The following is an 11671-nucleotide window of genomic DNA, read 5'->3' as shown; positions in this document are numbered from 1 at the left end:
CGAAGGGGTCCTCAGGGGGAGCTTCAGGTCTGAGCACAGCTCCAGCCTCAGTCTGGACCTGAAGAACATCACGAGGAAACATCATGAAGTTCAGACACGTTTACACTGGTTCTGTTTGTCCTGTCCAAAAGACTGAACCAGACTGAACCAGACTAAACCAGACTAAACCAGACTGAACCAGAACTAAAGCAGACTGAACCAGACTGAACCAGACTGAACCAGACTAAACCAGACTAAACCAGACTGAACCAGAACTAAAGCAGACTGAACCAGACTGAACCAGACTGAACCAGACTAAACCAGACTAAACCAGACTGAACCAGAACTAAAGCAGACTGAACCAGACTGAACCAGAACTAAAGCAGACTGAACCAGACTGAACCAGACTAAACCAGACTAAACCAGACTAAACCAGACTAAACCAGACTGAACCAGAACTAAAGCAGACTGAACCAGACTGAACCAGAACTATAGCAGACTGAACCAGACTGAACCAGACTGAACCAGACTGAACCAGAACTAAAGCAGACTGAACCAGACTGAACCAGACTGAACCAGACCAAACCAGACTAAACCAGACTGAACCAGACTGAACCAGAACTAAAGCAGACTGAACCAGACTGAACCAGAACTAAAGCAGACTGAACCAGACTGAACCAGACTGAACCAGAACTAAAGCAGACTGAACCAGACTGAACCAGACTGAACCAGACTGAACCAGACTAAACCAGACTGAACCAGACTGAGCCAGACTGAACCAGACTAAAGCAGACTGAACCTGACTAAACCAGACTGAACCAGACTGAACCAGACTAAAGCAGACTGAACCAGACTGAACCAGACTAAGCCAGACTGAACCAGACTAAAGCAGACTGAACCAGACTAAAGCAGACTGAATCAGACTGAACCAGACTAAACCAGAATGAACCAGACTGAACCAGACTAAACCTGACTGAACCAGACTGAACCAGACTGAACCAGACTAAACCAGACTGAACCAGACTGAACCAGACTGAACCAGACTAAACCAGACTGAACCAGACTGAACCAGACTAAGCCAGTCCTGATTTAGTCCTGGTTTAGTCCTGCTTTAGTCCTGGTTTAGTCCTGGTTTAGTCCTGGTTTAGTCCTGCTTTAGTCCTGATTTAGTCCTGCTTTAGTCCTGCTTTAGTCCTGATTTAGTCCTGGTTTAGTCCTGGTTTAGACCTGGTTTAGTCCTGGTTTAGTCCTGGTTTAGTCCTGCTTTAGTCCTGATTTAGTCCTGCTTTAGTCCTGATTTAGTCCTGCTTTAGTCCTGCTTTAGTCCTGATTTAGTCCTGGTTTAGTCCTGCTTTAGTCCTGCTTTAGTCCTGGTTTAGTCCTGATTTAGTCCTGGTTTAGTCCTGGTTTAGACCTGGTTTAGTCCTGGTTTAGTCCTGGTTTAGTCCTGGTTTAGTCCTGATTTAGTACTGGTTTAGTCCTGGTTTAGTCCTGGTTTAGACCTGGTTAAGTCCTGATTTAGTCCTGGTTTAGTCCTGGTTTAGACCTGGTTTAGTCCTGGTTTAGTCCTGGTTTAGTCCTGCTTTAGTCCTGATTTAGTCCTGCTTTAGTCCTGATTTAGTCCTGCTTTAGTCCTGCTTTAGACCTGGTTTAGTCCTGGTTTAGTCCTGGTTTAGTCCTGCTTTAGTCCTGATTTAGTCCTGCTTTAGTCCTGATTTAGTCCTGGTTTAGTCCTGCTTTAGTCCTGCTTTAGTCCTGGTTTAGTCCTGATTTAGTCCTGGTTTAGTCCTGGTTTAGACCTGGTTTAGTCCTGGTTTAGTCCTGGTTTAGTCCTGGTTTAGTCCTGATTTAGTACTGGTTTAGTCCTGATTTAGTACTGGTTTAGTCCTGGTTTAGTCCTGATTTAGTACTGGTTTAGTCCTGGTTTAGTCCTGGTTTAGTCCTGGTTTAGTCCTGATTTAGTCCTGGTTTAGTCCTGGTTTAGACCTGGTTTAGTCCTGGTTTAGTCCTGGTTTAGTCCTGGTTTAGTCCTGATTTAGTACTGGTTTAGTCCTGATTTAGTACTGGTTTAGTCCTGGTTTAGTCCTGATTTAGTACTGGTTTAGTCCTGGTTTAGTCCTGGTTTAGTCCTGATTTAGTCCTGGTTTAGTCCTGGTTTAGTCCTGGTTTAGTCCTGGTTTAGACCTGGTTTAGACCTGGTTTAGAACTGGTTTAGACCTGGTTTAGACCTGGTTTAGTCCTGGTTTAGACCTGGTTTAGACCTGGTTTAGTCCTGGTTTAGACCTGGTTTAGTCCTGGTTTAGACCTGGTTTAGACCTGGTTTAGACCTGGTTTAGACCTGGTTTAGTCCTGGTTTAGACCTGGTTTAGACCTGGTTTAGTCCTGGTTTAGACCTGGTTTAGTCCTGGTTTAGACCTGGTTTAGACCTGGTTTAGACCTGGTTTAGACCTGGTTTAGACCTGGTTTAGACCTGGTTCAGTCTGGATGGTTGGCCCTCTGGTTGGCCCCTGAGGAGCTCACAGAGGATGCTGTGTGCAGTGCTCCTGATGGCCCTGCTGGTGGCGCTGTAGAGCAGCAGGTTCAGGGCCGTGTTGAGCATGGCGGCCATGTTGGACAGGTCGTAGAGCAGGTGAATCCTCCAGGAGCGATTTACAGTAGAAACATGGAGGTGCAGCAGCAGGGCCAGCACCCGAGGGCCCCAGAGCAGAGAGAAGAGCCCCGAGAGCCAGAGGAGCAGGGCCACGGAGCGAGGAGCGCGTGAAGAGTCAGGGCCCCCGGGGGCCACGGGGGCCACAGAGGCCACAGGACAAGTAGAGAGTGTAGATCCAGGGGCCGGGGGCCTCGGGGACGAAGGGGTCCTCAGGGGGAGCTTCAGGTCTGAGCACAGCTCCAGCCTCAGTCTGGACCTGAAGAACATCACGAGGAAACATCATGAAGTTCAGACACGTTTACACTGGTTCTGTTTGTCCTGTCCAAAAGACTGAACCAGACTGAACCAGACTAAACCAGACTAAACCAGACTGAACCAGAACTAAAGCAGACTGAACCAGACTGAACCAGACTAAACCAGACTAAACCAGACTAAACCAGACTAAACCAGAACTAAAGCAGCCTGAACCAGACTGAACCAGAACTATAGCAGACTGAACCAGACTGAACCAGACTGAACCAGACTGAACCAGACTGAACCAGAACTAAAGCAGACTAAACCAGACTAAACCAGACTAAACCAGACTAAACCAGACTAAACCAGACTAAACCAGAACTAAAGCAGCCTGAACCAGACTGAACCAGAACTATAGCAGACTGAACCAGACTGAACCAGACTGAACCAGACTGAACCAGACTGAACCAGACTAAACCAGACTGAACCAGACTGAACCAGAACTAAAGCAGACTGAACCAGACTGAACCAGAACTAAAGCAGACTGAACCAGACTGAACCAGACTGAACCAGACTAAACCAGACTAAACCAGACTGAACCAGAACTAAAGCAGACTGAACCAGACTGAACCAGAACTAAAGCAGACTGAACCAGACTGAACCAGACTAAACCAGACTAAACCAGACTAAACCAGACTAAACCAGACTGAACCAGAACTAAAGCAGACTGAACCAGACTGAACCAGAACTATAGCAGACTGAACCAGACTGAACCAGACTGAACCAGACTGAACCAGAACTAAAGCAGACTGAACCAGACTGAACCAGACTGAACCAGACCAAACCAGACTAAACCAGACTGAACCAGACTGAACCAGAACTAAAGCAGACTGAACCAGACTGAACCAGAACTAAAGCAGACTGAACCAGACTGAACCAGACTGAACCAGAACTAAAGCAGACTGAACCAGACTGAACCAGACTGAACCAGACTGAACCAGACTAAACCAGACTGAACCAGACTGAGCCAGACTGAACCAGACTAAAGCAGACTGAACCTGACTAAACCAGACTGAACCAGACTGAACCAGACTAAAGCAGACTGAACCAGACTGAACCAGACTAAGCCAGACTGAACCAGACTAAAGCAGACTGAACCAGACTAAAGCAGACTGAATCAGACTGAACCAGACTAAACCAGAATGAACCAGACTGAACCAGACTAAACCTGACTGAACCAGACTGAACCAGACTGAACCAGACTAAACCAGACTGAACCAGACTGAACCAGACTGAACCAGACTAAACCAGACTGAACCAGACTGAACCAGACTAAGCCAGTCCTGATTTAGTCCTGGTTTAGTCCTGCTTTAGTCCTGGTTTAGTCCTGGTTTAGTCCTGGTTTAGTCCTGCTTTAGTCCTGATTTAGTCCTGCTTTAGTCCTGCTTTAGTCCTGATTTAGTCCTGGTTTAGTCCTGGTTTAGACCTGGTTTAGTCCTGGTTTAGTCCTGGTTTAGTCCTGCTTTAGTCCTGATTTAGTCCTGCTTTAGTCCTGATTTAGTCCTGCTTTAGTCCTGCTTTAGTCCTGATTTAGTCCTGGTTTAGTCCTGCTTTAGTCCTGCTTTAGTCCTGGTTTAGTCCTGATTTAGTCCTGGTTTAGTCCTGGTTTAGACCTGGTTTAGTCCTGGTTTAGTCCTGGTTTAGTCCTGGTTTAGTCCTGATTTAGTACTGGTTTAGTCCTGGTTTAGTCCTGGTTTAGACCTGGTTAAGTCCTGATTTAGTCCTGGTTTAGTCCTGGTTTAGACCTGGTTTAGTCCTGGTTTAGTCCTGGTTTAGTCCTGCTTTAGTCCTGATTTAGTCCTGCTTTAGTCCTGATTTAGTCCTGCTTTAGTCCTGCTTTAGACCTGGTTTAGTCCTGGTTTAGTCCTGCTTTAGTCCTGATTTAGTCCTGCTTTAGTCCTGATTTAGTCCTGGTTTAGTCCTGCTTTAGTCCTGCTTTAGTCCTGGTTTAGTCCTGATTTAGTCCTGGTTTAGTCCTGGTTTAGACCTGGTTTAGTCCTGGTTTAGTCCTGGTTTAGTCCTGGTTTAGTCCTGATTTAGTACTGGTTTAGTCCTGATTTAGTACTGGTTTAGTCCTGGTTTAGTCCTGATTTAGTACTGGTTTAGTCCTGGTTTAGTCCTGGTTTAGTCCTGGTTTAGTCCTGATTTAGTCCTGGTTTAGTCCTGGTTTAGACCTGGTTTAGTCCTGGTTTAGTCCTGGTTTAGTCCTGGTTTAGTCCTGATTTAGTACTGGTTTAGTCCTGATTTAGTAATGGTTTAGTCCTGGTTTAGTCCTGATTTAGTACTGGTTTAGTCCTGGTTTAGTCCTGGTTTAGTCCTGATTTAGTCCTGGTTTAGTCCTGGTTTAGTCCTGGTTTAGACCTGGTTTAGACCTGGTTTAGAACTGGTTTAGACCTGGTTTAGACCTGGTTTAGTCCTGGTTTAGACCTGGTTTAGACCTGGTTTAGTCCTGGTTTAGACCTGGTTTAGTCCTGGTTTAGACCTGGTTTAGACCTGGTTTAGACCTGGTTTAGACCTGGTTTAGACCTGGTTTAGTCCTGGTTTAGACCTGGTTTAGTCCTGGTTTAGACCTGGTTTAGACCTGGTTTAGACCTGGTTTAGACCTGGTTTAGACCTGGTTTAGACCTGGTTTAGACCTGGTTCAGTCTGGATGGTTGGCCCTCTGGTTGGCCCCTGAGGAGCTCACAGAGGATGCTGTGTGCAGTGCTCCTGATGGCCCTGCTGGTGGCGCTGTAGAGCAGCAGGTTCAGGGCCGTGTTGAGCATGGCGGCCATGTTGGACAGGTCGTAGAGCAGGTGAATCCTCCAGGAGCGATTTACAGTAGAAACATGGAGGTGCAGCAGCAGGGCCAGCACCCGAGGGCCCCAGAGCAGAGAGAAGAGCCCCGAGAGCCAGAGGAGCAGGGCCACGGAGCGAGGAGCGCGTGAAGAGTCAGGGCCCCCGGGGGCCACGGGGGCCACAGAGGCCACAGGACAAGTAGAGAGTGTAGATCCAGGGGCCGGGGGCCTCGGGGACGAAGGGGTCCTCAGGGGGAGCTTCAGGTCTGAGCACAGCTCCAGCCTCAGTCTGGACCTGAAGAACATCACGAGGAAACATCATGAAGTTCAGACACGTTTACACTGGTTCTGTTTGTCCTGTCCAAAAGACTGAACCAGACTGAACCAGACTAAACCAGACTAAACCAGACTGAACCAGAACTAAAGCAGACTGAACCAGACTGAACCAGACTAAACCAGACTAAACCAGACTAAACCAGACTAAACCAGACTAAACCAGAACTAAAGCAGCCTGAACCAGACTGAACCAGAACTATAGCAGACTGAACCAGACTGAACCAGACTGAACCAGACTGAACCAGACTGAACCAGAACTAAAGCAGACTAAACCAGACTAAACCAGACTAAACCAGACTAAACCAGAACTAAAGCAGCCTGAACCAGACTGAACCAGAACTATAGCAGACTGAACCAGACTGAACCAGACTGAACCAGACTGAACCAGACTGAACCAGACTAAACCAGACTGAACCAGACTGAACCAGAACTAAAGCAGACTGAACCAGACTGAACCAGAACTAAAGCAGACTGAACCAGACTGAACCAGACTGAACCAGACTAAACCAGACTAAACCAGACTAAACCAGACTAAACCAGACTGAACCAGAACTAAAGCAGACTGAACCAGACTGAACCAGACTGAACCAGAACTAAAGCAGACTGAACCAGACTGAACCAGACTGAACCAGACTGAACCAGACTAAACCAGACTGAACCAGACTAAAGCAGACTGAACCAGACTGAACCAGACTGAACCAGACTGAACCAGACTAAAGCAGACTGAACCAGACTAAACCAGACTGAACCAGACTGAACCAGACTAAGCCAGACTGAACCAGACTGAACCAGACTGAACCAGAAGCAGTCTGAACCAGACTGAACCAGACTGAACCAGTCTAAACCTGACTGAACCAGACTGAACCAGACTAAGCCAGACTGAACCAGACTGAACCAGACTGAACCAGACTGAACCAGAACTAAAGCAGACTGAACCAGACTAAAGCAGACTGAACCTGACTAAACCAGACTAAACCAGACTGAACCAGACTGAACCAGACTAAACCAGACTGAACCAGACTTAACCAGTCTAAACCTGACTGAACCAGACTGAACCAGACTGAACCAGTCTAAACCTGACTGAACCAGACTAAACCAGACAGAACCAGACTGAACCAGACTGAACTAGACTAAACCAGACAAAACCAGACTGAACCAGACTGAACCAGACTAAACCAGAACCAAACCAGGACTGAACCAGACTGAACCAGACTAAACCAGAACTAAACCAGGACTGAACCAGACTGAACCAGACTAAACCAGACAGAACCAGACCAAACCAGACTGAACCAGACTGAACCAGACGAAACCAGAACTAAACCAGACTAAACCAGACTGAACCAGACTGAACCAGACCAAACCAGACTGAACCAGACTGAACCAGACTAAACCAGACTGAACCAGACTGAACCAGACTAAACCAGACTAAACCAGTCTAAACCTGACTGAACCAGACTAAACCAGACAGAACCAGACTGAACCAGACTGAACCAGACTGAACTAGACTAAACCAGACAAAACCAGACTGAACCAGACTGAACCAGACTAAACCAGAACCAAACCAGGACTGAACCAGACTGAACCAGACTAAACCAGAACTAAACCAGGACTGAACCAGACTGAACCAGACTAAACCAGACAGAACCAGACCAAACCAGACTGAACCAGACTGAACCAGACGAAACCAGAACTAAACCAGACTGAACCAGACTGAACCAGACCAAACCAGACTGAACCAGACTGAACCAGACTAAACCAGACTGAACCAGACTGAACCAGACTAAACCAGACTAAACCAGACTGAACCAGACTGAACCAGACTAAACTCTCACCTGTGCCTCAGCGTCCAGATGATCCGAGCGTTCAGCGTGAGGAAGATGGAGCACGGCAGGAAGTAGATGATGGTCACGTGACTCCAGATGAGGGCGGCGTCTCTGCGAGAGGGCGGGGCCTGCGTCCTCCACAGGTCCGGCCAATAAAAGAAGGGGACTCCCGAGGCCAGCGCCAGCATCATCACCACGACGATGGTGCGGCGCGTGCGTGACGGCGAGCGGAGGCGGCGGTGCAGCAGCGGGTGACACAGCGCCACATAACGGTCCACGGTCAGAGGGACCGCCGCCCAGATGGAGGCGTGGTTAGCACCGAACTCGGCCGCGCTGACCGCCCGCTGGACAAGAGGAGGAACTGCACGATGGAACACCGCCGTCTCCAACAGGAAGTCCACCAGAACGATGCACACCTGAGCCAAGATGTCCGCCGCCGTGATGGACACCAGGAACCAGTAGAGCGGCGACTTGGAGCGAGCGGTCAAGCGGCAGAGAGCGGCCAGCGTCACGCAGTTCACTGTGACCAACAGAGAGGTCAACGTGAGCGGTCAGAGAGCGGTCAGAGAGCGGTCAGAGAGCGGTCATAGAGCGGTCAGAGAGTGGTCAGAGAGTGGTCAGAGAGCGGTCAGAGAGCGGTCATAGAGCGGTCAGAGAGTGGTCAGAGAGCGGTCAGAGAGCGGTCATAGAGCGGTCAGAGAGTGGTCAGAGAGCGGTCATAGAGCGGTCAGAGAGTGGTCAGAGAGTGGTCAGAGAGTGGTCAGAGAGCGGTCAGAGAGCGGTCATAGAGCGGTCAGAGAGTGGTCAGAGAGCGGTCAGAGAGCGGTCATAGAGCGGTCAGAGAGTGGTCAGAGAGCGGTCAGAGAGCGGTCAGAGAGGTGGCCAACGCTATGTTTCTGTAAGAGAGAGATGAGGTCACAAAATGTTTTAAACCCAAACCCTGGACTAGAGGGAGGGCATCTGGTTCTGCCCTAAACTGGTCCTATCAAAAGGACAGGAAGTACTTTGTTGGGTCTGACCTCGGGGTTCCCCAGGGGTCAGTCTGACCTTGCGGTTCCCCAGGGGTCAGTCTGACCTCGGGGTTCCCCAGGGGTCAGTCCTGTGGTCTTTGCTGTTTGGCCCAACCAAGTCAATGGGCCGCGCTCGCTTGCGCATGTCGCTAATTTAGCCTTTAGCGGCTAGCTACATCTGGTGGAAGTAGTCATGTGACCGCTCTGACCAATCAGAGGGTCATGAAGACTTTCAGTGCAGTTCCACAGACTGACCACCAGGGCGGCTCATGACTAAACCCTGACACTTTCAGTAAAGCAGGAAGAGAGGCAGCCAATCAGAGGCAGCCAATCAGAGGCAGCCAATCAGAGGCCGCGCTTCCCCTGCCATCCTGGACAAAACAGCACTATGTCCATCACTGACATGGAATATTCCACAGTGCGGCATTAAACTCAACTCAAGTGTTTTTATGACTCTTTTTAGTTTCGATATTTCGTGTGGAACATTCTAGAAACAGTGATGACGTCTCCATGGAGACAAGGTTGTCCATGGAGACAAGGACGTGGTGAACGCTCCTCACACCTGGAGCAGAGGGACAGCGGCGTCTCACCTGGAAGTCCCACGCACAGCAGCAGCGTGTAGTAGACCACCGGGGCCACGCCCAGGACACACCTGGACCTGGAGTCTGGACCGGGCTCTGGACCGGACTGAGACGCATTGGACCAGAACTGCATCACTCAGGACTAAAGAGGGACAAGAAGACACAGAGGAGACACTGACCACAGCGAATGAGGCTAAAACAGTAGCTGTGTGTCTGAAGCGGAACAGCAAACACACATGTAAGAGGAGGACGAGGAGACGCTCTGAGGACAAGGAGACAAAGAGGAGACGCTCTGAGGACAAGGAGAAAAAGAGGAGACGCTCTGAGGACAAGGAGACAAAGAGGAGACGCTCTGAGGACGAGGGGATGAGAAGGAGACGCTCTGAGCACGAGGGGACGAGGAGGAGACGCTCTGAGGACGAGGGAACGAGGAGGAGACGCTCTGAGGACGAAGAGACGAGGAGGAGACGCTCTGAGGACAAGGGGACGAGGAGGAGACGCTCTGAGGAAAAGGGGACAAACAGGAGACGCTCTGAGGACTAGGAGACAAAGAGGAGACGCTCTGAGGACAAGGAGACAAAGAGGGGACGCTCTGAGGACGAGGGAACGAGGAGGAGACGCTCTGAGGACAAGGGGACGAGGAGGAGACGCTCTGAGGCAGATGCTGTTTGTCCTCTCGCTGCTGATTGGTGCATTTCACACCTGAGTGACCTGACCTGTGTTTGACCTCTGACCTCTGACCTCTGACTGAGGTGATGGTTTACTGCAGATCACATGACCAAGAAACACTCCACAAGTTTAAGAGCGGGAAATGCAGTGGGTGTGGCCAGCAGTGACTGACCAATCAAATCTAAAATGACCGTGTGTCACAACTACATCAATATTATATCCTAACTGAGCATGTGCAGAAGAGAAGCTCTAACTGAGCATGTGCAGAAGAGAAACTCTAACTGAGCATGTGCAGAAGAGAAGCTCTAACTGAGCATGTGCAGAAGAGAAGCTCTAACTGAGCATGTGCAGAAGAGAAGCTCTAACTGAGCATGTGCAGAAGAGAAGCTCTAACTGAGCATGTGCAGAGGAGAAGCTCTAACTGAGCATGTGCAGAAGAGAAGCTCTAACTGAGCATGTGCAGAAGAGAAGCTCTAACTGAGCATGTGCAGAAGAGAAGCTCTAACTGAGCATGTGCAGAAGAGAAGCTCTAACTGAGCATGTGCAGAAGAGAAGCTCTAACTGAGCATGTGCAGAGGAGAAGCTCTAACTGAGCATGTGCAGAAGAGAAGCTCTAACTGAGAATGTGCAGAGGAGAAGCTCTAACTGAGCATGTGCAGAAGAGAAGCTCTAACTGAGCATGTGCAGGAGAGAAGCTCTAACTGAGCATGTGCAGGAGAGAAGCTCTAACTGAGCATGTGCAGAAGAGAAGCTCTAACTGAGCATGTGCAGAAGAGAAGCTCTAACTGAGCATGTGCAGAAGAGAAGCTCTAACTGAGCATGTGCAGAAGAGAAGCTCTAACTGAGCATGTGCAGAAGAGAAGCTCTAACTGAGCATGTGCAGGAGAGAAGCTCTAACTGAGCATGTGCAGAAGAGAAGCTCTAACTGAGCATGTGCAGAAGAGAAGCTCTAACTGAGCATGTGCAGAAGAGAAGCTCTAACTGAGCATGTGCAGAGGAGAAGCTCTAACTGAGCATGTGCAGAAGAGAAGCTCTAACTGAGCATGTGCAGAAGAGAAGCTCTAACTGAGCATGTGCAGAAGAGAAGCTCTAACTGAGCATGTGCAGAAGAGAAGCTCTAACTGAGCATGTGCAGGAGAGAAGCTCTAACTGAGCATGTGCAGAAGAGAAGCTCTAACTGAGCATGTGCAGAAGAGAAGCTCTAACTGAGCATGTGCAGAAGAGAAGCTCTAACTGAGCATGTGCAGAAGAGAAGCTCTAACTGAGCATGTGCAGGAGAGAAGCTCTAACTGAGCATGTGCAGAAGAGAAGCTCTAACTGAGCATGTGCAGAAGAGAAGCTCTAACTGAGCATGTGCAGAAGAGAAGCTCTAACTGAGCATGTGCAGAAGAGAAGCTCTAACTGAGCATGTGCAGAAGAAAAGCTCTAACTGAGCATGTGCAGAAGAGAAGCTCTAACTGAGCATGTGCAGAAGAGAAGCTCTAACTGAGCATGTGCAGAGGAGAAGCTCTAACTGAGCATGTGCAGAGAAGAAGCTCTAACTGAGCATGTG

At 49.1% G+C, this 11671-nt stretch overlaps 1 protein-coding gene across 1 annotated transcript; it reads right to left on the bottom strand.

Moving 5' to 3' along the window:
* Nucleotides 1-2397: 2397 nt before the first annotated feature.
* On the bottom strand, nucleotides 2398-9583 carry gpr142 (G protein-coupled receptor 142). Its single transcript, XM_072464186.1, has 5 exons — nucleotides 9460-9583; nucleotides 7869-8379; nucleotides 5560-5995; nucleotides 2934-2947; nucleotides 2398-2885 (listed from the first exon to the last, which is right to left on the bottom strand). Exons 1-5 carry the CDS (start codon nucleotides 9581-9583, stop codon nucleotides 2444-2446), a joined length of 1527 nt encoding a protein of 508 aa, XP_072320287.1. The 3' UTR covers nucleotides 2398-2443.
* Nucleotides 9584-11671: the final 2088 nt, after the last annotated feature.

Source organism: Eucyclogobius newberryi, unplaced genomic scaffold (assembly GCF_026437365.1).
Source record: "Eucyclogobius newberryi isolate DKJ021-1_F unplaced genomic scaffold, fEucNew1.0.hap1 SCAF_406, whole genome shotgun sequence".
NCBI lineage: Eukaryota > Metazoa > Chordata > Actinopteri > Gobiiformes > Gobiidae > Eucyclogobius > Eucyclogobius newberryi.
Note: the sequence above shows the minus strand (reverse complement) of the source record. Positions and strands in the feature narration are given on the sequence as shown.